At 33.6% G+C, this 25,738-nt stretch overlaps 2 protein-coding genes across 25 annotated transcripts in view; one reads left to right on the top strand and one right to left on the bottom strand.

Annotated features, from left to right (window-relative positions):
* Positions 1-25,738, bottom strand: part of LOC105226621 (plasma membrane calcium-transporting ATPase 3) — a 529,385-nt gene that overhangs the window by 325,274 nt on the left and 178,373 nt on the right. For 2 of the 23 annotated variants that reach the window (XM_049460175.1, XM_049460174.1), the window contains one exon: positions 19,036-24,846. The exons of 20 other annotated variants lie outside the window; for them this stretch is intronic. In XM_049460175.1, the coding sequence (XP_049316132.1) occupies positions 24,814-24,846 (33 nt within the window). In that variant the 3' untranslated portion in view covers positions 19,036-24,813. Of the gene's footprint in view, positions 1-572; positions 887-19,035; positions 24,847-25,738 lie in introns of those variants that run through there. One more of the 23 variants, XR_007423221.1, reaches the window with a different exon arrangement.
* The window catches only part of LOC125779365 (uncharacterized), a 168,122-nt gene that overhangs the window by 116,203 nt on the left and 26,181 nt on the right, over positions 1-25,738 (top strand). Inside the window, exon 1 of one of the 2 annotated variants that reach the window (XR_007423266.1) lies at positions 13,906-14,006. The exons of the other annotated variant lie outside the window; for it this stretch is intronic. The gene's annotated coding sequence lies outside the window, so the exon portion shown is untranslated. Of the gene's footprint in view, positions 1-13,905; positions 14,007-25,738 lie in introns of those variants that run through there. 2 annotated transcript variants of the gene reach the window in all.

Here is a 25,738-nt window from a genome sequence, read left to right as displayed (position 1 = left end):
TTTATGCATATTTTTACATACATACATACATATGCACTTATAAAACATATCGCTTTCATACACATACACATATCAATGCGTAATAAAATTAAATTCATAATTTATGGATGTACAATCGTTTTTATAACCATATCGTTTTATACGTATGTTTATGTACATTTGATTTGATTTTTTAGAAAAGCAATTTCGGCAAAATAATTAGTAAATTAAAAGTTATTTAAAAAAATTATGCAATCAATTAGAGTATAGGAGTATAAATTTCTAGTCAATAAATTACAACTAAAATGAAATGAAAGTAAACATATGTATGTAGAAATAATTTAATAAATAAATTAACAACTTTTCATAATTATACGACAAAGTCTAAAAAGTTATTCAAAACTAAGTTCGAATGCGCTTCAACTTTTCAAATTTCAATTAAATGGCAGGTAACTTCTATATTTTTCCGTTGTTCCCGAATTAGTACATATAGTATATATATTTATTCGCAACACCGTCACCCATCTTGAGACCCAGAATTCATTATTATAGACCACGTCCAGCACGCAGTTAAGAAAATATAAAAGCCGTACCTGAGAGTGTTAACGAAGACTGTGGAGAGTCGATTCGGCGCCGTTCACAGCAACTCGGGCTGAACGACTTGGCGCATTTACTTTGATATCTTAAGGGGCTATACCAAATTAGGCGATTTTCGTGATTTTTTTTAAGAGAAAGTGAGCGATTGAATATTTTGAACTTCTTTGAACGTAATAAAGTATATTTTCAGCTATACTATAAGATTTTTTTTTTTACAAAAATGGTGAAAAATAACGGAGTTATGGGCTTTCTTCGGAGGGGCAAAAAAAAAGTGCCCCAACTGCTGGCATGATTCCGGCCGAATGAGTAGCTGAAACAAAAAAATTTGAAAAGTTTATTAAACTTAAAGATATTTCCTATACATAGACCTACAATCTTTGAAAAATTTCGAAAATTAACAAATTTTTGAAAAAAAAAAATCGTTTTTTAGGTAAAAAAAATGGTCGTTTTTTAATGCCAACTTGATAATTTTCAACCAATCAAAAATATCGTAGGCTATTGTATAGTACGAGGTGTGTTCAAAAAGTATCACGAATTTTGTGTTTTTTCAAAAATTATTTATTTATTCATGAATATCTATTTTGTCCCTTTCAAAGTAATCCCCATAAGATATTATACACTTGTGCCAACGGTTTTTACAATCTTCGAAGCACTTCAAAAAATCATTTTTTTTATCTTCTTCAGCTCCTCCTTCGATGCCGTCTTTATCTCGTCAAGAGAAGCGTAACGTCGTTCTTTTAACGGCCTCTTCAGTTTAGGGAACAAGAAAAAGTCACAGGGGGTCAGATCTGGGAAATACGGTGGCTGCGGCATCATTAGTGTGTTGTTTTTGGTCAAAAAGTCGCGCACAAGCAACGATGTGTGTGAGCAGGGGCGTTATCGTGGTGCAAAAGCCAATATTTGTTCTTCCACAAATCCGGGTGTTTCTGGCGGATTTCTTCGCGCAAATTGCGCATAACCTGCAGGTAATATTCCTTATTGACCGTTCTTCCCTGTGGCAAGAACTCATGACGCACCGCGCCCCTGCAATCGAAGAAAACTGTCAGTTACGATTCGCGATACTTTTTGAACACACCTCGTAAATATATTCAAAAATACTCAGTTTTGATTTGAAGTCGATCGGTCAATTTCTCGTTGAGTTATGATGTCAGCAATTTTGAAATATGTCGTTTCGAGAAAAACGCGTTTAAAGTTTCACTTATATATGTACATAAGTTTGCACCTCCGAGCGGTCGCTGTTTAGAACGCTGCCATCCAAAAACTATTCAAGAGACGACCTTCCCGATTTCACAGGATATTTGTGGAAATATAAGCTATCGAAAAAGCAAATAAAAAGATTTTTTTTTTTGAAATTGTCACACTGGTATAGTCCCTTAAATGCCACCTGATCTTCCAATGCTTCGCTCTATGGGCTCTTAAAGAGTTCCAAGAAGATCCAACGTTTGCGAGACAAATTGTGTTCACAAATGAGGCCCATTTCTGGCTCAATGGATATGTGAAGGAACAAAATTGCCGCATATGGACGAAAAGCAACCTGAAGAGATTCAAGGACTGCCATTTTATCCAGAAAAAAACAACGGTTTAGTGTGGTTTGTGGGCCGGTAGAATCGGTTCATATTTCTTCAAACATTATGCCGGTGAGAACGTAACCGTCAATGGCGACCGTTACGCGCCATGATAACCGACAATTTGATTCCTGAAATTGAATCTCGTGATCTCGGCGACGTTTAGGTTTAACGGCGCCACTTCTCACACATCGCATCAATCAATAAATTTATGGAGATAACACTTGGATGAACAGAGAAGTACACATTTTGGCCCGGACGATTGGCCACCAAGATCGTGTAATATCACACCTTCAGACTTTTTCTGTAGTGATATCTAAAGTGTACGCGGACAATCCAGCTTAGATAGAAGCCTTGGAACAGAACATCACGCGAGTCATATGTCAGTTACCAGTCGAAATGCTCAAACGACTCATCGAAAATTGAAATGAACGCATGGCCAGTATTTGGAGATTACTTTCAAAAAATAAATGTCAAAGAATCTTCTTTGTAATGATAATAAACATTCTTCATTAAAATCGACGTTTTTGTGTTTCTATCATTAACACGTTCTACCCGGCGCATTGGTTTATATACATTGTGTGCATAAGATTGTCATGGTGTTCGTATAACGGCATTTTTCTAATTGCTTTGTTTTAGAAATAACTATAAATAATAAATTTTCTTTATGTTGAAAACACCTACAACAAATATAAATTTATAATTCCCCAATCTATTTTATTTCCAAGGTCCACGCCGCCAGATAAATGAATTTGCCTCTGAACCACCGGTGGTCCACGCCGCCAGATAAGCGCAGTACCTGTGGAACCTCGAAATGGATCACCCGTTATATGGGGTCTTCGACGTTTCTTTCTGAATGTTACAAACTTCATGGCGAACTTAATACACCCTAATTATGCTTTAATAAAAAAATCAAAATTTTAATTTGAAATACTGGGCAGAAAAATAAAAGATAATTTTAACCACAGCTTATTATTAAAAACCTTAAAAAATTAAATTAATCAGTTATTTCGCGCGTGTGTGCCTTTTATTCTATCATTTTGGTTATTTTTTAAAGGGAAAATTTATTTTTATTATATGTATATTGTCATGCTTTAGCGATTTTTGCCTTATTTACAATTAATTAATGTTATTTTAATTCGAAATATATAAAACTTTTCTTTTTATGGCTTTTCTTTAAATACATACATATGTCGATATGAAAATTAATTATTATTATTTAAATTACAATTTTTGTTAACGCTTTTTATTCTGATTTATGGAATAAAATTAATGTACCAATTTTTAATTCCGATTTTCAGTATAGAGAATTAAAAATTCTCAACCTACATCTACATCTATCTTTACAATTTTTAATTATTTTCTCTTATTATTTCTCATTTTTAAACCCACTAACCATGTTATCAGTTATTACATATTCATGAATTTCCACAAATTTCCAAAAAAAAAAATATTTTTTTTTTATTTTTTTAGTTCAATTTGACAGTTACAACCCATATGGTTTCGTACAGAGGTTGCAACTAGGTTTCAGAGATGCCGCTTATTTACGTGTTGCAGGTTTTCAACTAAAAAATTGCTATAATGATTAAGTTCCGTTCACATGATTGTCGGGACCGTTGACGGAACGGACCTGGATTCTTATCCGGCCAAGGACTGTGAACTCAGCACCATTTCCCGAAATTACTTCAAAACAACAACTATTAAAATTTCCGCAAAAATATAATAGAAGATCGGATGGTTTAGAAGACGTTTCCCGTAAAGGAATTTGCGGTGGCACAGGGCACAAAACGTAGTTTAATGTAAGAAAAGAATAAACTTTAATCTTACGTTTTGTGCTGATAATACTCCAAAAAAAAAAATAAAAATATTTATAATAAGATTACAAATAATAAAAATCAAAAATATATTAAATATAATAGCAATAATTAAACAACTCACACAATTCACACATCGGGTGTGTACTACACTTATCTCTATATAACTACAAGCAAAGAGATAGAAAGAACAGATTGTGTATGTAGTATGTGTATGTTTCTTGCAGATGCGGTATGTAATTTGCAGTATGCAAATTCGGTTATGGAATCAATATTTGTAAATAAAAAAATAAAACATAATACAAATTGGGCCGATGAAAGATATGTAACTGGAGTTGCAGTAGTCAAAAATGGGCATTTAACTATTGTACGCCACCAACATTGTCGCATATGTATTCGTATGTATGCAGCATACATATCTACATCCTAATTCATTTATTTGCATGATTTAAACCCCTGCATTTGTATACATACATATATTGGCTTTAACAGAATTTAAGGGATAACCGAATATTCAAAAGAATGTTAGAATTCGTAACACAAGGCAGGCTCAAAAATAAAAATAACAGAAAGCGTTGCGTTATAACAGCAGTTTTACATTTGACCATTTGAAATAAATAATAAAAAATTAATACGAAAAATAGTGTGGCGGTAGGCAATCAATCCAGTTGAAAATAAGATACATACATAAGTATATGCACAAAAGCTACAAACACTAAAGAAAAAAGATATCACAGTATAACTACTATATTCATACAGAAGTATTCCGTATAAGCAAACTGTGCAGTCAAAACAAAAATAACACCATAGACTTTATACATACATACATACATATCGCTCATTTGCTGCAAGACCGGCATAGATCAAAAAACGTGATTTTTGAGTTAATGCTGCAGAATTGTTCGTTATATCATACTTCATGTTGAGTGAAAAATTCATATGAATACCTCTTATATGCTCCGCTTGAGAAAAGGTGTAAGGTTGGAGTCACCGTGTAAGGTTGTAGTAAGTTGAAAACTTTAAACGCGTTTTCTGGCGAATCGATTTTTTTGACTATTGACTTGCAGAAAATGAGCGATATATACATATTTCACATAGTCTCATAAAGTTATAACGATCCGAAAACATAGCGTTCAGAGATGTATTTTCGTAAGCTTATTTTAGTATGCAATCCAACAACAAATTTTTTAAACTACAGTAGAGTCCCGATTATCCGAACATCGATTATCCGGACTCATTCGTCTCGGCTCTAATTGTCAATCGGATCCCATTCAGTTGTTACAACTGAAACGCATCAGGGGCTTGGCGGCAATGAAACGATGGGATTCTTTACGTCAAAGACCAATAACAAGTTATTTCCAACAAAATTTTAAATTACATAGGGATTATTTAATACATTATTTATTGTTATATCGTCACCTGAAATGCAAAATAACGTATCATCAAAAAATTCAAAACTGAGTGTCTTTTTGATTACGCTTCACTACTTCAAATTACGTACATAATATTACATATGTTCAACATTTGCAGGTTCTGCACTCAGATATAAACCAGTTTTAACCATTATAAAAATTTTTTTTCACTCATGTTCCATTTTATTTCGTGTTTCATTCATGCCACTGTAAATTTCCGAAAATGTTGTAACGTTATTTTGCATTTCAGGTGACGATATGTAGTTCGGTTTTTATATATCGTACATATTATCTAAACTACACTTGTAAAACTTACTGCATAATAAAACTTTATTATATGTAATTTAAATATTGTTTGATTTGCTTTGAAATCGATTATTCGGATTTTCGATTATACGGAATACCCCTGGTTTTATTTGATCCGGATAATCGGGATTCTACTGTAGTATAAGAATTTATGATTTTATGATTTTACGATGCTTTATGACACGTTGCGAGTACCCCAATACATAGTAAATGTGCAGTGTCTTAAAATCGCTGTATTCGCGTTCGCTAAAAGAAATATCAAAAAAGCACGAGAAAGTATAACTAGCAAGAAACTTCCAAATTCAAAGCTGATGTTTTGAGGAAAAAGGGAAATTACGTAGAAAGTGAAGAAAATATGACGTGTGAATTATTTTAACTACTTTTTGCTTAACTCTTGCGTATTTATTATTATCGGTCTGTAAGTCTCTGAAGCTAGAGCTCCTTATATTCTGTATAATGATAATTGTATTATTATTTTACATATAATAAATTAAATTAAATATACTATCATAACACATATTGTTTTTGAAATTATAAAATTATTATTTCTATTTACAATTCAATTGCAACCAGCTGTTTTAGCAGTAATTTAAAAAAGGTTTATACTGACGCACCAACGTTTATTTTTAATAAATTGTTATATTCATAATCATGCTTGTTCTTATTGTCCAAATTGCTTTTCTTATCAAATTTCGAATCTTGTCCGAAAAATATTTGCGAAAAAATTACTGTACATTCGAAGATTCCAGAAATACATATCTATGGCAACACGTGCGTTTTCGGTTGGTCATTGAAATAGACGCACTTTACCCTTCTTTGTCATGCGTAAACAAGTTGCAGTGTTTCTATTGAGAAAGTACTAAAGATAAACAAATCAATTGTTTTCGAGCAATTTTAAAGAAAGTAATAATGGGAAAATCTATTATTCTGAGCTTAGTGGAACGTGAAAAAGTAGACTTTTTCACTCCCAAGGACTATCCAATCGAAACATCGCCAAACAGATAAAACGCAGCTCCAGAACCGTTGATAGATATTTAGAGGTATATGGAAAAAACTTTAAAGGAAAAAAGAAAGCCCGATCTGAACAATCAGTACGCAAAATTGTTATAATTGCTTCAACTTCGACTAAGTCTGCAGCTAAGATTAACGAATTAGCCGGAGTGAAAGCAAGTCTTTCAACAGTTCAGCGTACAATCAGAAATGCATAACACCTAAAGCGTTTAAAAATCAAGAAAAATTTTAATGGCCCTGATGGCTTTCAATACTATTATCACAATTTGCGGAAAGATGAGTTATATTTAAGCCGCCACAGCCGAGAAGGTTAAGTCATGGTGTAGGGTGCCATCACGTTTCATGAAACAATTGACTTGGTTTTTATCGATCAGAAGATGAACGGCGCTCGCTTCAATACATTGTTCGAGTCCGTATTTCCACAATTAAGATATCTCTTTGGACCAATTCCTTGAATTTTTCAACAAGACAATGCGTCCATTCATAACGCCCAAGTTGTAAAGTCGTTTATTTCGTGTCCAAACATTAATGTCATAACCTGGCCACCATATTTGTTTGGGGCTGGCTAACACGGAAGGTATACGAAGGAGGAAAGCAATATGAAGATAAGGAAGAAGATAAGCTTCATCGATTCTCTGTACCATTCCATGAAGGAGCGAATATGCATATGAAGTTATTACTAACAAAGGAGGAAGTACTCATTACAGAAATGATTTGTTTTTATTTCTAATAAATCAAATAGTAATACAAACTAAAAATTTAAGTTAAAAAAAAATATTTTCTTATAAAAATTTAAAAGCTTATGTGCGTCTATTCTAATGACCAAGAAAAAGGCACCTTTTTTTGAGTAGCTTTAAGAAAATGTTTGAAACCCACACAATTTTGTTAAGTTTGAATAATCATTTGAATATTATATTTAAATTATCATTAATTTATCCATGTTTATGCATATCAACTTTTTTTCTATCATCATTAAAATAATAAATATTTAAACAATTTTAATTCAAGTAAACGTGCGTCTAACCTATTGACCAGTAGTGTATATATTATATATTTATATATGTTAACATGATATGACATTTGTCAAACATATTCAATAACCTTACAGTCATTGAACAAACAACATCATATTTTATAAAGCATTAATTTTTTGTTTCCATCTGAACAAAAGTGCTGCAGAGTCGCATTGAATGTTTGATCACCCTACATGGTCTATCAGAAGCGACATGCAAAGACAATTCAAAAATAATGATTTTGTTGTGAAGACCAGAAAAACAGTTTTGCATCAAATTGTCACTGCCGATGAAAAATGGATTTATTTTAAGAATCCTAAACGGAAAAAATTGCTTTATGTTTGGTGGGATCAGAAGAGTGCGGTATATCATGACCTTCTAAAACCTGGTAAAACTGTTGATACTAATCGCTACAGGCAACAAATGATTATCGATGGGACATGCATTGGCTGAGCAGCACTTCAATTTCTACGCAGAAGTCGAAAATTGGATGTTTGACTGATTTGCTTCAAAATACGAATATTTCTATTGGCAAAATGTGTAAAAAGCAATAGTCAAAACTTTGAATACATTTTTTTTGCTTTACAATTCAAAATTAGTATTTCATTGCTACAATAAAATAAAATATATTTCATGTATACATACATACATATATATATATATGTATATATATATACCCATAGAATGTCACTGTTAAGTACAGAGACATAACATAAGCATACAGGCAACAAACCTATAAACTAAATGTGTAAAACTTTTTAGCTGAAGTATAGTTAGAACGAAAGAATTAGGAGCATAACACTTTTCAAAACTTTATGGTAATATATTAATTATTATTTTTACTTTTATTTTTACTTAATTTCACAAAAAAACTACGGGCAAATTAAAACAAAACTTGACTTGGAAATACATAGAAAAGTGAAACGGTACTTACCTTCATTTATGGCTTTGTGGTATTGTAATGTTATCTAGTTAATACCACATACTTATTTACATATGAAAATTTTGTAAATTTTTACGCGATCGGAAAAATTTTTATAATAATATTGTATAAAAAGGAGATAAAGGAAAAACTGCCGGCGTACAATCGGAGACTTTCTGCTTTGTTTCAGTTAGCTTACTCGCACTAGATATTCTACTTTGTTCTAATTATTATATAACAGCGATGTGTTATTGGTGCCGCTGACGTTCATATTGGTAAAGAAAAATTGCTGCACAAGATAAGCATATTTCAAAATGCGCTTACACTAGTCTCCATAATGTCGGTATTCTGCGTGAGACGATTGTCTCATGTCTCTAATAGTGACTATAGTAATTTAGTGATTCTGTTAGTCAGAAGTCTCATTTTGGTATTCTGGCAGTTACAGTATAGTAGTATACTGTAAAGTAGTATACTCTATTTGCCAGAATACCAAAATGAGACTCCTGACTAGCAGAATCACTAAATTACTATAGTCACTATTAGAGACATTAGACAATCGTCTCACGCAGAATACCGATATAAGTCTATGCTCCACTGCAAAATAAATGTTTACTGTAATCATAGGTATTATTATTTAAATAACTTTATATACTAATTTTCTCAATAACCGAAAATGCTAACGGTACAAATCATATCACATCACATTGCCGCATCAGAGAAATATTGGTTGTCAAATACTCCCTTCCGCCTTTTTGTCTTTTGAATTTCGCGGCTATGTATAAAGCGCTACAGAGCTCGTATCTGGCAATACTATACATCTTTGAAAGGTGTTGACATAAACAGTTATAGACGTGTAAACATGGAGTTCACTAACGCCGAAATTTGCGCTATTTTAAAGTTTTCCTTCGCTAAAGGCAAATCCGCTAGAGAAACGTTCGGTGAGATTAATGGTGTTTTGGGGGCTGGTACTCTATCCCTTCGAACTGCGGAGGAATGGTTTCGACGATTCAAAGCGGGTAAAAACGACACCATGGATAAGCCAGCCGGCGGAAGACCTGTGACGACGAATACCGATCAAATCATGGAAAATATCGAGTTAGACCGGATGGTAGTAGGTCAACAAAAAATTTTAAACCATCCGCAGAATGTTGGAAACACAAAAAAGTTTGATGTTTAGGTGCCGCATGATTTGGCGCAAGAAAACCTTCTGGACCGATTCAACGCCTGCGATATGCTGTTGAAACGGAACGAACTCGACCCATTTTTGAAGCGGATGGTGACTGGTGACGAAAAATAGATCACATACGATAATATCAAGCAAACATGGTCGTGGTCGAAGGCCGGTGAATCGTCCCAAACAGTGGCCAAGCCGGGATTGACGACCAGGAAGGTTTTGCTGTATGTTTGGTGGGATTGGAAGGGAATCATCCACTATGAGCTGCTCCCATATGGCCTGACGCATAATTCTACCATCTACTGCGAACAACTGGACCGCTTGAAGCAGGCGATCGACCAGAAGCGTCCAGAATTGAACAACAGGAAGGGTGTAGTGTTCCACCAGGACATCGCCAGACAACGCACTTCGTTGATGACTCGTCAAAAGCTACGGAAGCTCGGATGGGAGGTTTTATCGCATCCACCATATAGCTCGGCCATAGCGCCAAACGATTACCACCTGTTCTTGTCCACTGCGAACGGCCTTGCAGGTGTAAAGTTGAACTCAAAAGAGGCTTGTGAAAAATGGCTGTCCGAGTTCTTCGCAAATAAAGAGGGGGCTTCTACGAGGAGTTATCATGAAGTTGTCGTCTAGGTGAAAATTGATTATCGAACGAAACGGCACATATTTGAACTAAATCCGATCACTGTAACACCTTTTATAAAGCATTGAATAAAGAGCAAAAAGCGGAAGATAGATATTTGATGTAGATCTCGTTTCAATTCTAGTTATTGTATCGTACATCGGACGAATTTAAATAAAAAATCGTTTTTATAGTAAAAGTAATCTTTGTATTTGTATTTAATTGGTTCTTGGCGCGGTAACATATTTCCCGTTATGTATGGCATCGTCTGTTTGTGTGGTATGATTTTTACGGTTAGCATTTTAGCTATTGAGAAAATATAAACATTTTCAGTTATTTAAACAATAATTCCTATGAGTTAAAAGTAAACATTTATTTCACAGAGGAGCGTTAACTTATGGTATAATAAATTATTGTGGCATGCCAGTGAACATACATACATACATATATTTGAGCGGAAGAAGTAGTTAGTAGGATCTATAACTAATAGGACAAGAACAATTTGAGACAACGTTGAGCAAATACAATCAATAATCAACACGGCAGCACATAAGAGTGCAAAAATTCAAAGAACAATGCCAAAGAGAAAAAAAATCATTGTAAATCAATAAGAGACTTTTCGAATAATGTCCGCTTTTTATCATTCAAATACCAGTTAATATTTATTAAAATCTGCATATGAAAGAAACAATAAACTCTAGTTATTAAATCCATTCTGACAGTTAGAGTTCATTCAAAAAGAATTTATACTTTTCGCCTTAGGGAATAGCCGATCGGATGCTAGGTTAAGTCTTCCTCCATACACTCGTTGTTTAAATCTATCTGCACCTACTAGTCGTAGGGAAATGCTTGGCATAACATTCTTAGTGAAAATCTTGAATGGAACAGTTTGCATTTTTTTTATTTTGTCTGATGTTAAATTTAATAACTACACCGGCTCGCATTTCGAGGACTAAACTGTCTTACTGTAGACCAAATTTTGCACTAAACGAACATTTCCGGTGCATATGTACGTCACGACATTAATTGCCCTTCCTACACATTTGATTTACCTCATTTATTATTCATAATTATATAGACCACTTATATCGCTTTCTCTTAATAAAGAATATCGTAAAAATTTATTTTAACGTAATTTTATGTTTGAGCGGTTTAAATTTTATGATTATCATTTTGTTCTAGTCTCTAGTTCAATAACATAGCTTATGACAAGCCAACATAATTATGTTGGCAAGTCTTCCATACAAAATAAGCTAATAGCTTAATTTGATGGTCGTTAAAACTTATTGAAAATACTAAGGAACACGTATGTACATATGTATATTATCAGATTACTTTACTAATAAAAAAATTAGTAGACCGTACATACATATGTATATGAATGGATGGGTGAAGTTTGAGCGTAACACAATTCAAGTCCGAATTCAAAAGGATTTGGAAAGAACGTTCCAAATTTCAAATAACAGACAGGAAAATGAAGAAATAATAACAAACATGTTAAGAATTCGACAAAAATTCATAATTGTATAGCATACATAGCTATTTAAATCATAGGTTTACCTTTTGTAAGTCTTCGATTATAAAGCGTTTTTCATAGTTTTCATCGTACAGCTATATTCTTATCATACTTACATCTAATACAATCATACCTAATTCGGCCACTCTATGAATAAAATTTAACAAATTGGGTTTGATAGCATCCCCATAATAATATCTACCTCAGACGATTTATACTTTGGAAACGAAAAGCAGTCAGCAATATTTAGCCTTATTGTAAACTTAGGTGTAAATAATACAGTCCCGTGTATTTATTTTCACGCGAACGAAAAATTCCTATCAAAAATTTTGTTTTACTGAAAACTTATGTTCGAATTTTGAATATGCTATTGTGAACTTCCGCAAAATGTCACAAGTTTTTATTTTGATTTAGTGGCATAGAAAAAACTTTGCAAATATAAAAAGCCAATTACGCGACTTTTTTAGTTTTAAAGTATGTTTTTATTTTTAATTATATACATACATTAAGGTGGGCCAAAAATTAGTTTATATTTTATTTTTCGTAGTTACCATGAAAATCTCATTCAACATGACTAAAAACAAGTCCTGGTAAAATCTGAGCTCTTTGTATTAATATTAAGAGGTGCCTCATCGACATTTTCGATTTCCCATATAAATTACATTGAAAAAAAATCATTTTTTTTTGTGGTGGTTATTGTGCGGAGATTTTAATGTGCACGCGATGGCGGCCAGTAGGGATGGTAAACTCGATTCCGATACTACTCGAGAATCGAGTTTTCTCGTAAAATAATCGATTTTTCGAATGTCAAGAACCGGTTCTTAATCCACTACGACTACTGAAAATCGATTTTTAAAAATCGATTATTTAACGAGAAAACTCGATTCTCGAGTAGTATCGGAATCGAGTTTACCATCCCTACTGGCCGCCATCGCGTGCACATTAAAATCTCCGCACAATAACCACCACAAAAAAAAAAATCATTTTTTTTCCATGTAATTTATATGGGAAATCGAAAATGTCGATAAGGCACCTCTTAATATTAATATAAAGAGCTCAGATTTTACCAGGACTTGTTTTTAGTCATGTTGAATGAGATTTTCATGGTAACTACGAAAAATAAAATATAAACTAATTTTTGGCCCACCTTAACATAACGGGTGATTTTTTTGAGGTTAGGATTTTCATGCATTAGTATTTGACAGATCACGTGGGATTTCAGACATGGTGTCAAAGAGAAAGATGCTCAGTATGCTTTGACATTTCATCATGAATAGACTTACTAACGAGCAACGCTTGCAAATCATTGAATTTTATTACCAAAATCAGTGTTCGGTTCGAAATGTGTTTCGCGCTTTACGTCCGATTTATGGTCTACATATCATTTCTCATTTCTGGTTGAATGGCTACGTAAATAAGCAAAATTGCCGCATTTGGGGTGAAGAGCAACCAGAAGCCGTTCAAGAACTGCCCATGCATCCCGAAAAATGCACTGTTTGGTGTGGTTTGTACGCTGGTGGAATCATTGGACCGTATTTTTTCAAAGATGCTGTTGGACGCAACGTTACGGTGAATGGCGATCGCTATCGTTCGATGCTAACAAACTTTTTGTTGCCAAAAATGGAAGAACTGAACTTGGTTGACATGTGGTTTCAACAAGATGGCGCTACATGCCACACAGCTCGCGATTCTATGGCCATTTTGAGGGAAAACTTCGGACAACAATTCATCTCAAGAAATGGACCCGTAAGTTGGCCACCAAGATCATGCGATTTAACGCCTTTAGACTATTTTTTGTGGGGCTACGTCAAGTCTAAAGTCTACAGAAATAAGCCAGCAACTATTCGAGCTTTGGAAGACAACATTTCCGAAGAAATTCGGCCTATTCCGGCCGAAATGCTCGAAAAAGTTGCCCAAAATTGGACTTTCCGAATGGACCACCTAAGACGCAGCCGCGGTCAACATTTAAATGAAATTATCTTCAAAAAGTAAATGTCATGAACCAATCTAACGTTTCAAATAAAGAACCGATGAGATTTTGCAAATTTTATGCGTTTTTTTTTTTAAAAAAAGTTATCAAGCTCTTAAAAAATCACCCTTTACATACATATAGTATTTCTTTGATCTAATCCAGCGTTGTCCACGGCCTATGCGCACAATAGCGCACGGACAGTGCCAGACACCTCACACCAACATGTCGCGACAAGTGTCTGTGAAAGCACGATTGTGCTTCTGTATTCAACTTCGTAGGCAAACAAAGCAGAATTTTGCGATCAGTTGACGCTAGAATAACCAACACAAGCATAACGTGCACACAGTCACGTTGGACAACACTGATCTAATCAGAACTGTTTAATATTAGCTGCGTAAATTATGCACATAACAATTTTCAGTGCTGACGCAATTTGCATTCTCCGCTACAGAAAAAAGATATATGTATGTACATACTTACATATTTAGAGGAATACTGGGTATCTACTAGAAAATTTTCGATCGCGGCTCTTGCTATTGGAGAATCATGTAACTTCATGCAAAATACATGCACTTTCTTATTATTCCCCTTTTGTAAAACATTTCCAAAATTTTTTTTTTGAAAAAATTTCATGGTTTCACATGAAAAATCTACATCTACGACAAGCGAAAATTTTCGCATTAGAGAGATTTTTCTCATGTCACCATATTTCTCATATGATCACCATATGAAAAACACAAATTTGTTGATTTTTCCACTACGTTTACAATCAGGGCTGTTGTCGAATCCAAGACAGAATTGCTTAGCTGTTATAACGTAAATATGTCGGTTTTAGTAGTAACTGATAAAAATCATATTTAATGTGTCAAACTTTCAATAAAGTGCTGTGACTCGAAAACGTTTTCCTAGTTTGCTTGTCGTAGAAGGTGTTAAGGTAGTTAATCTGCAAACATAATATATGGATCCTATAAAAATTACAATTGCATTTAATAATTGACATTTCGAATACACCAACAGCGACTTTATTTAATTTTTTAATACATATTTTATATTCCTAAATCATACCTGTCTTTGGCTTTTCTATACAGCGGCACAGTAGAGGAAAGAGTTCCCGCCATTTAAAAAATTTTCATAAAAAAATAGTTTCTAATATCGTCTTTTTTATTTGTAGCTGTGTTATGAGTAGTAGATAAGAGACTGCTATAAAAAATGAAGTCGAAATATCTAGTAAATTATGTTATTTTTCCTGTACGTCTTGTCGACTAGAACGAGAATCCAATTTTGGAATTTGCCAAACACCCCCAAAATCATTAAGTCGAAACTTAAAAATCGATTTTACGTATTTTTCGCACTATAACCCGATTTTTAATTTAATAATAGTTTAAGAAGAAACTCAGACCTTTCGAATTTGTATATAGTAGATGTCTTAAAAAATCTTCAGAAATTTATTTGCTTTTGCACAACAAACTTAAATTTTATTACCCTTTTTTTTCCTTTTTTTGACTTTCTCGATATGTTCAAACATTATTTTATAAGAAAACTAAATGAGTTCTGATTTGATTCAAAAAGTTTAACACCAAGTTTAACGAATGTTTCTTTTCAAAAATCGGTAAACAAATTACTATGTTATTCAACTTTTTATAAAAACGAAATTTTTGCAAAAATTCGCAACAAGCTTGATTTGCCAATATGTATATATTCTTTTTTGACGATTTTATAATCCTTATACTTGTAAGTGCATGTGTTGTTTATCTTTTGTTGTATTTGCTGTTAAATTTGATAAAACTTGTTTTAAAGTAAAACTAAAATGTGCTACAAACTGGTGATGAGCGATATTTCACTACCGGTGATTTTTTCACTGCGTTTGAAAAATCGCAACTGCGATCACTTCTTATAAATAGCAGTTCGCTTCTATGAACTGCGATTGCGATCGCAGTTCGAAACTGTGATCGCAGTTCGAACCTGTGAATAGCGATCGCAGTTCGAACCAGTGAATTGCGATCGCAGTTCGAAACTGTGATCGCAGTTCGAACCTGTGAATTACGATCACAATAGCAAATAGCAGAAAAGTAACAACTTTCTTCAGGGTATTGTATATATCGTATATGCTATTTTTCGTCATAGCGGTTTGAAATTTTGAGTGTAACGATCTTATAATTTTTAATAATGGCAGGAAATGTATCAAGGAAAAGAAGTGAAGTGTGATGTTTGAAGTGGTAGATGAAATATAATCAAAATGGAATATTTTAATAAAATTTTTAATTTTACTTATTGTTAAAACCAAATTTGAAAGCTTTTTGCGATGAAAACAAGAATTGTAACTAATTAATTTCAGAAAAAATGATGGAATAAAAAAAATTACGGGTTTTTAATATTTTCCCAAAGATTGGGAAATTCGCGTTAATTATTTGGTATTGAAAATATTAAAAGCTGGTATTCTAAACAAACAAATTATCAACCACACTAATGGTAATTCCTTCTAAGAAATGTGTGAAACCATCATATCAATATACAAATGAACTATGCAATACGCTCTAAGTGTCAGGTAGCCGAACCGCTCCAACATTTGCGAAAATGTAGTGAAAAGAAAGGCGGAAAAACTTGACTCGAGTTACAGGAGCCAAAAGAGAATTTGCCGCTAATAACGACAAAATGTTTCCGTCGTTCCCACGACAGTCGGGTCTACGTAAGTGGAACAGACCCGGACTTTTATTCGGCCAAACAGTGTCAAATTGGCAGAATCTGCCGCTACAACAACAACAACGACTTTTGAACGTCGACTTAGTTGCGATCGCAATAGCAATATAAAATCACAGTGATTTAAAAATAGCAATCACTGAAATCACAGATATCGAAAAATCACAATATCGCTCATCTCTACTACAAACGAATTACATTTTTTATAAATTTTTGGCTTATTTACGGATTCAAGCCACGGCGTGATTTTAAAAATAATATTAGTGTTGTAAAAATATATATGTATCACGATTCTTGAAAGGTTTTATAGTGCGAGGCACTGGTACTGGAACGTTCAACAATCAATTACGTTGCTCTTTTCTGTGCCTACGACATTATCAGGCATATCGTAAACAAGATGAATGCTATTTTTGCCAAACAAACATTTCAGATCACAATTTTAAATCGCTCAAAAACGTTAAGTATACGAATGTGGTTACGGTTCCAAGACCAAGATACTTAAATGTCGAAGTGCCACAAAAAATGAGTCCGCTGATGCAAATTTAAGTAGAGAAAGAATTGCTTCCTTATAAATCAAAATCAAAAGAAAAGCACTTGGTATAAATGCTGATTTCGCGGAGAATCTGAAGTTCTCGGTTCACTACTAAAGCAAAAAATTTAGGGGAAAATATTTTACAATAATATCGGTTAGAAAAAGCTACCGCCCTTTGTTACTTGGAGAAAGTTTTAAAACTGATTTTCAACTTTAAATCATAATTATAATGCAGATGAGTGGCGACTTTTCATTGACGGATCGTGTAAAAGTTGTATTCTCTAAAAAAGTAAATAAATTCGTTTTCCTTTAATAAAGTCTGTATGTAATGTCACCCTTTAGCTTAAAATCTGTGTTATTACAGAAAATAACAGAAACGACGACGGTTGTAAACGAATTTTTAAGAATGTATGCTGAAATTTCGATAAAAATGCATTCGCATTTGTACTTCTTCGCACAAACTCTGGAACAGTTCAGTGATAAACATGGCGAATACTTCCACCAAGAAATTGTTGCGATCGAAAAACATTTTGGACGATTTTATTTAATAATATTTATTGGTAAATTAAGTTCGTTAGAAATTTTTGCAAAAAATTCGTTTTTTACCGGTTTAAAAAAAAGCATTCGTTAAACTCGGTATTAAACGTACTCTTTGAATCAAATAAGAACTCATTTAGTTTTAATATAAAATAATATGTGAAAATAACTACAGAGTCAAAAAAAAATTAGAAAATGGGTAACACAAATTAAGTTTGTTGGGCATAAACAAATAAATCATCGAAAGGTCTTAGTTGTTCTTTCTTTAACCGTTCTTAAATTAAAAATCGACTAACATATGGGCTGATAATGCGCAAAGTACGAAAAATCGGGTTTTTAAGCTTAAGTCGAGATTTCGGGAGTAGTTGGGAAATTCCAATATTGGATTCTCGTTCTACTCGACAAGACCTACAAAAAAAATAACGCCACTTCGCAGTTATTTGGGAGTGTCACACAGTGTAATGCATTCAGATAAATTACATTAATTGCACGTTTTCCAAAACATTTGTCTCAAATCATTCCTTACAGAGCGGTATGTGAAAACAAGAAAAACGATAACATTGGTGGCCCTAAAACGTTTTCATATAAGAATTAAATTTTGATTGCTCAGCATGGATGGGTGAGATATGCTATAGTGGTCCGATCTTAATAATTTCTTCAAAGATTGTTCCGTTATTTTGGACCAAATTAAATTTCGTGAAGATCTGTATAGAGAAGTTTTCAATGCAGGAACTTTATTCAGTTTGTAAGGGAGCTATACGCTACAGTTATATACATACTTATATATATTTTACAGTATATATATTTTAAGTTCCTTTCTGGACGCTAGTCTTGCAAATTTTACATACATTTCGTAAATATTATGAAACAAAGTCAACATATATTTTTATTTTTATTGATAATTATGTTTTTTGACTATGTTATAGAAAATTTAATATTTGTTATCGACATATTTACTTTCATTCAAGTGTAAAAAAATCTCTGAATAATGAACTGTAATAGATTTTGTGACTGCAAAATCGTCTCATGTCTCAAAAATTGTCTCTAACTTTAAATATCAAATTAACAGTATTTACAGTACAGAATCGCACGGTAAGACTGTTCTATTCAATGTTAAGTGAATTCGTCTTTGCGTCACATATCGGACACCCGGCCGATATATTCAATTTTTTGCTGTTACGCGTTTGCTACTGTTACTTGGCTACTTGAATGCTTACATACATATATCAACCTGACGATGTCTGTAAAACAGACTTTACATTATTGTGCACAACAAAGGACGTGAAATCCCAACTTATATTGTATAAAGTTTTAGTGTCTGGCCTATGAATTTTTTATGTGAAAACTAAACATTTTTTTCTAATATTTCTATATAAAAATTTTATATAACAGGTGTGTTAAAAAATAGCGGGAATCTCAATATTAATATTTCGCGGTTTTGGAAAAGAAAATTCACTGCATGTATTGTCTGTAACAACCGCTAAGGTTAGTCGTGTTTTTATGAGCTTGGCGATTTTCGTTTGTTAAACGAAATGAATTGGGCCTAGAACTCTTGGCCAAAAACAATACCGTAACAGTACCATCCTTTATTAGACTTTATCGAATTTGCAAAAAAAACATAAAAGGGCCGTCGTGTTACAAACTTAAACAATAAAGAAGAACTAAGTTCAGGTGTAACCGAACATTTGCTACTCTTGCAACTTGCCATGATTAAAGATAGGGAAATATCTTCGAGTTTTTAAGGTTTCTAAGTTATATGAGATCTAGGGCACCGATATACGTGGTATATGTTAAAGTCAATTGGAAGTTCGAAAATCTTTCTATTAGGTATCTACTATAAGCAAAAAATAGTAAGACTTTTTAATTTATATTTCGCGCGAAAAAGCACTCGCCAGAATATTTTATTGGGTTGTCAAAAAAAGTCTTGCGGTATTTTTATTGAATTTTTTTTTTATTGAAATTGAAATGAATTTTTGATGACTCATGTCCAGCTCTTGACCGATGCTACGGCTGCTACTATGCCGGTCTCTTTCGACCAATTCAGCGATTTTATCGCAATTTTCGACGACAAGCCTTCCGGAGCGTGGCGCATCTTCGACCACCTCTACACCAGAACGAAAACGTTGAAACCATCGTTGTGCGGTGGAAATGGAAACTGCATCGGGTCCTTAAACTGCACAAATTTTATTGGCGGCTTTAGATGCATTTTTGCCTTTTTCGTAGTAGTACTGTAAAATATGCCGTATTTTCTCTTTATTTTGCTCCATGTTTGCGACGACAATCAATCAAACACGTGTTAGCGCGTGAAATGAGCTTTCCAAAAAGGTATAGCATGACCCGATGCGACGAATAAAACTAGAACTACGCGCTCTCAGCCGCAATACTTTTTTGACAACCCAATATTTCTGGGTTGATATAGCTATTAGTGACATACATATATGTATGTCAAATTTCACATCAAAACATTAGTGTTTAGAATACGCTTATCTTTCTGAAGTACATAAAGTGCATGCGCCGATTTTTACGTTTGTGAAATTGTTCAACAAAGAAGTACCATTAAATTTTGTGTGCGGAATCATATTTATTGTGCCGAAAAGTCCAGAATGTTTGAAAGGCTTTCGGTGATAAGTATTTGTCGCGAGCAAGTGTGTTTGATTGGTACAAATTATTCAAATAGGTTCGAGTACGACGAACCACGTCCAGGACGGCAATCAACATCAACTATTGATCAACAAGTCAATAAAATAAAGGAATTGGTGCTTGAAAATCGACAATTAACAGTCAGAGATCTTAGTGGCATTGCTGGAATATCGGAAAATTGAAAGATCCTTTGGCCTAATAAAAGTAAAAGCACAATTGGTTCCAAAATAACTCAAGCTTTGTGTATAAAAGAGGCCGGAACTATTGGCCGACAACTCTTGGTTTTTGCAAGACGATAATGCACCGTCACATTATGCACTGATTCTTCGTGAATTTTTCGACAAATTTTCAACCAATATCGTGCTTTATTCGCCTGATTTAGCACCATGCGATTTCTGGCTTTTTAGCAACCTCAAACGACCGTTCCGGAAAACTGATTTGAGTAAATGGAAGACATCAAAACGTGAATTACTACGCGAGTTAAAGGCTATTCCGAAAATAGACATTAACAACTGCACCAACAACAAAACGTTGGGACAAGTGTATTGGGGCCAAATGAAAAGTCATATATTTTGAGGAATACATTAAGAAAATTATGAACAAAGTTTTACAATTTTTGCTCAAGAAGGGGCTAAAGATATTATTCCGATTCAACGCATTTGACATACAGGGATACTATTATTAGAAAATAATTATTTTTGGATATTCTTCGGTCATAAGGTGTCCTATTTTAAGTGCACTAGTTTGGTCAAGTTGAGTAGACGTGTCTTTGTAGTGCTCGTCACGAAAATGGAAAAATTAAATCAAGGCAACGCGTCGCGATAAAATTTTGCGCCAGATTGGGCGAAACAGCTTCGAAAACGTACACTAAAATTGTAAGAATGTATGGTGATAGTGCTCTTAGTCCGGAAACCAAACGCCAAAGCTCACAATGGTTGTCTCTGCGCGCCCCCCGCCCGAAAAAAGCTCGCATGAGCAAGTCGAAGGTGAAAACGATGATTATTGCTTTTTTTGATAACCGTGGACTCGTCCACAAAGAATTCGTTCCTCCAGGGAAAACTGTGAATCAAATCTACTATTGCCAAATACTCGAAAGATTGCGAAAACGAGTCAACAGGGTGCGCCCTGACATCGCTCGTACCTGGATCCTTCATCACGACAACGCGCCGTGCCACACCGCCCTCAGCGTGTCCCATGATCGCCGTGTTGCAACATCCGCCTTATTTGCCCGACATGTCACCCTGTGACTTTTTTTGTTTCTTAAAACAAAATCGGTGGTCAAAGGAACCCATTTTGAGTCGATTACGGATATCCAGGCGGCCGTGACGAGGGTACTCGCGGACATCCCAGTCGAAGAGTTCCAGAAATGTTACGAAGCATGGAAAACTCGCTGGAATCGTTGTATAGCTGCCCAAGGGGACTACTTTGAAGGGGATGCCAGAGTTGTAGAATAATTTTCAAATATACGGTTTTTATGGAATCAGTCTCATTACTTACTTGTCATACCTCGTATACCGAAGGACAGACAGACTATCACTGGTTTCGTTTAAACCGTTTTTGTATGAAAATATAATAAATATTTTCTGAAGATTCTGTTCCAACTAACAACACAATTATTTATAATTTTTCTGTTATTATTAATGAAAAATATAAATAATTGTATTTTTTAATTATGAATAATCAACAATTGCTATATCAAACTAGTTGCATATCTTTACATGTTCTTCAAAGAAAAAATATAGTTCACTTTTAATAGACACATTCGTGTATACTATCTTGCCTGCTGCGCAGTCAGAAAGAAACAGGCACTGTCTTCGTTTCGACGATATAATAATTGATCCAAAACTGTGTGAAACACACGTATACTCAAAAATCACTCGGAGAGCGCTCGCGTGCTTTGGGCTGTAGAAAACTAATTTATATATACATATGTATATAACCCTATATAACGGGTGATTTTTTTGAGGTTAGGATTTTCATGCATTAGTATTTGACAGATCACGTGGGATTTCAGACATGGTGTCAAAGAGAAAGATGCTCAGTATGCTTTGACATTTCATCATGAATAGACTTACTAACGAGCAACGCTTGCAAATCATTGAATTTTATTACCAAAGTCAGTGTTCGGTTCGAAATGTGTTTCGCGCGCGTGTTTTGTTCAGCGATGAGGCTCATTTCTGGTTGAATGGCTACGTAAATAAGCAAAATTGCCGCATTTGGGGTGAAGAGCAACCAGAAGCCGTTCAAGAACTGCCCATGCATCCCGAAAAATGCACTGTTTGGTGTGGTTTGTACGCTGGTGGAATCATTGGACCGTATTTTTTCAAAGATGCTGTTGGACGCAACGTTACGGTGAATGGCGATCGCTATCGTTCGATGCTAACAAACTTTTTGTTGCCAAAAATGGAAGAACTGAACTTGGTTGACATGTGGTTTCAACAAGATGGCGCTACATGCCACACAGCTCGCGATTCTATGGCCATTTTGAGGGAAAACTTCGGACAACAATTCATCTCAAGAAATGGACCCGTAAGTTGGCCACCAAGATCATGCGATTTAACGCCTTTAGACTATTTTTTGTGGGGCTACGTCAAGTCTAAAGTCTACAGAAATAAGCCAGCAACTATTCCAGCTTTGGAAGACAACATTTCCGAAGAAATTCGGGCTATTCCGGCCGAAATGCTCGAAAAAGTTGCCCAAAATTGGACTTTCCGAATGGACCACCTAAGACGCAGCCGCGGTCAACATTTAAATGAAATTATCTTTAAAAAGTAAATGTCATGAACCAATCTAACGTTTCAAATAAAGAACCGATGAGATTTTGCAAATTTTATGCGTTTTTTTTTAAAAAAAAGTTATCAAGCTCTTAAAAAATCACCCTATATAACTCAATTACTCGACAAACAACCGTTAAAACTATTCTACTCTGTAGCAACATCATGCAAGTGTATAAAAATCGCTGAAAGAGTAAAAAGCTATCCCGAAAATCGAGCTCGAGAAGTGTTTCGACGATTAGAAGAAGCGCTGGCATAAGTGCATAATTTCGAATGGGGACTATTTTGAGGGCGATAATGTTAATAAAATTTAATGAATCTTTTTTTTTTTCAAAAAAGTAAAATTCCCGTTATTTTTTGAACACACCTCGTATTATTAATTTGTCCCATTAGAGCTGAGTATACTAAGCACTAAAACATTCTCTCCCGCACTAAAACAGAATTGATAGTATTATTCAGCTGATCGATTAGTGAGCTGGGTAATCTTGGCTTAGCCATCAGTAACTTAGTACCTGGTCGTAATACCAAAAACTTATATTTTATATATGTATGCACACACATAGTAGATATGTTACACTTTACTGCTTTTATGAACTCATTTATTTTTTTCTGATGTTCTCGTTAATTAAAATTGCTACATTACCAATTACTGTATGTTTCTTTACACTAGTTTTTTTGGAAATATGCTTGATTTCAATTCATTCTTCTACAAAAACATTGTACAGTTAGGATTATATCGTCCCCTCAATATAACAATAGCGTATAATTTTTTTTGGGTTTTGAGAAAATCGAGTTTAAAGTTTTTGTCAAATCAGATGTCTATACACTTATTGAAGGAAATTTTTGAACATGAAATTATACACCATTTTTTCTAATGACATTTTGACCCACTTTGTGGAAGTAGAATTTGACGAAATTTTGACCAGACATAGAATCAATGATGGAGATTCTAAATATGCAATAAAAAAATAATGGCGTATCAGCACATACGCTATTGTTATATTGAGGGGACGATATGTAAGGTATGATATTCTTTTGCTGTTGAAGTCCTCGAATTAAGTGCACATTTCGGGCGGGTATGAGTGGAGTTTTACAGTTAGAAGACGATTAAGAACTCATCCATTCTTGTTGTCTGTGTACGTTCCAATTCTTTTTAGCTTATGTGTACATAACACTTTATATGGGGTTAATAATTATTTAATTGATTTATTTCTTATTATCATTAATGATATTTATTGCAGTTTAAGCCTAATTTTGTTTATACCGTTGATCTCTAAATTATTTCATTTAACGTATGTTGTAAGGTATTTTATTTAGTATTGTGTTTGTTTTTGATGAGCATTTCCACGTTTTCGAATAAGTATTTTTGTTTTAGTACAGACTATTGTTGTAGTGTTAAGTGTACATTTCTTTGAACTTCTTGTTACTTTTATGCATCAATGGTTTATTTAGTCAAACTTTTGTTCTCCATTATATACTTTTTTCTAGCAATTACAAAATCTCCTATACTGTATATTTAATATAAATACAGCTTTCTGTATGTTATTTCTATATTGCCTGTATATATAAATGTATATATGGTACATTCAATAAATATATATATATGTATATATAAATATAGTTGTTGATATATATTCCTTCATTAAATATTTATTTCACTCTAACATATTTATGGTATAATGAACAGGTAAACGTTAAGTTGCCATTTTCTACAATGCATTTGTCAATTACACTTCAGTCTCTCGAATTGGTTCCGGCGGCTTAAAATTCAAAAATTAATAAACATTCAATAAATAGATTGAAAAAGAAAATATAACACATAATTATTCAATTCGTATAAAAATAAAAGCTGACAAAATTAAAACGTTACGTTGGGGTCTGATGTGCGCGTACGCATGACTAAATAAGTGCTGGAATATACTAGGTTTTAGATAAGATTTTCTTCCACGCATGACAGTCCTCAAGCAATGAGTAATACTACATAAACATAAGTCCTAGAAACAGCCAATACTATTATGTAGAAGGATTTATAATGTAAAATATCAATATTTTGTAAGCAATATCATAGAGTAAATGGTATCAATGAAACTATAAACATGAAAAAATTATGTGCCTAATATTAAAACCTTCCCAATTCACTTTAAATACAGTTCATAGGTATGTATATACTATACTGCTGCACAAGAGCACTTGATATCACCGAAGTAACGAGCGACCTACTGCATTAACATTTTTTGATAACATTTACAGAAATTTACGTTAAATGGAGAGCTTGAATAGCAACAAAGCAAATAATACATTGTCTGTTTTGATGCAGGAAAGCCAATGCAATGCAAAACATCGCAATGAATTCATCATCAAACAAACGTTAGAAAATTGTTTTGATTACAATTTTTATAATCGCTTAAAAACATAATCAAAATAGTAAATTGTAATAATAGTACATTTAAAATACTCTTACTTATTTAAAATTTCTTGAACAGAGGAACTGAATGATGTAACTTATATTATTTGGTATTTTGTTGAAAGTTATTATTAATTCACTCACTTTAAGTTTATAAAAAATATGTAAAATAGTTCTTACTATGTAAATTTTTATAAAATAGCCATCACAAACTTGAATATAAAAAAACACTACCTAGTATATAATAA

This window comes from Bactrocera dorsalis, chromosome 6, assembly GCF_023373825.1.
Source record: "Bactrocera dorsalis isolate Fly_Bdor chromosome 6, ASM2337382v1, whole genome shotgun sequence".
NCBI lineage: Eukaryota > Metazoa > Arthropoda > Insecta > Diptera > Tephritidae > Bactrocera > Bactrocera dorsalis.
This window is presented reverse-complemented; position numbering and strand designations above follow the sequence as displayed.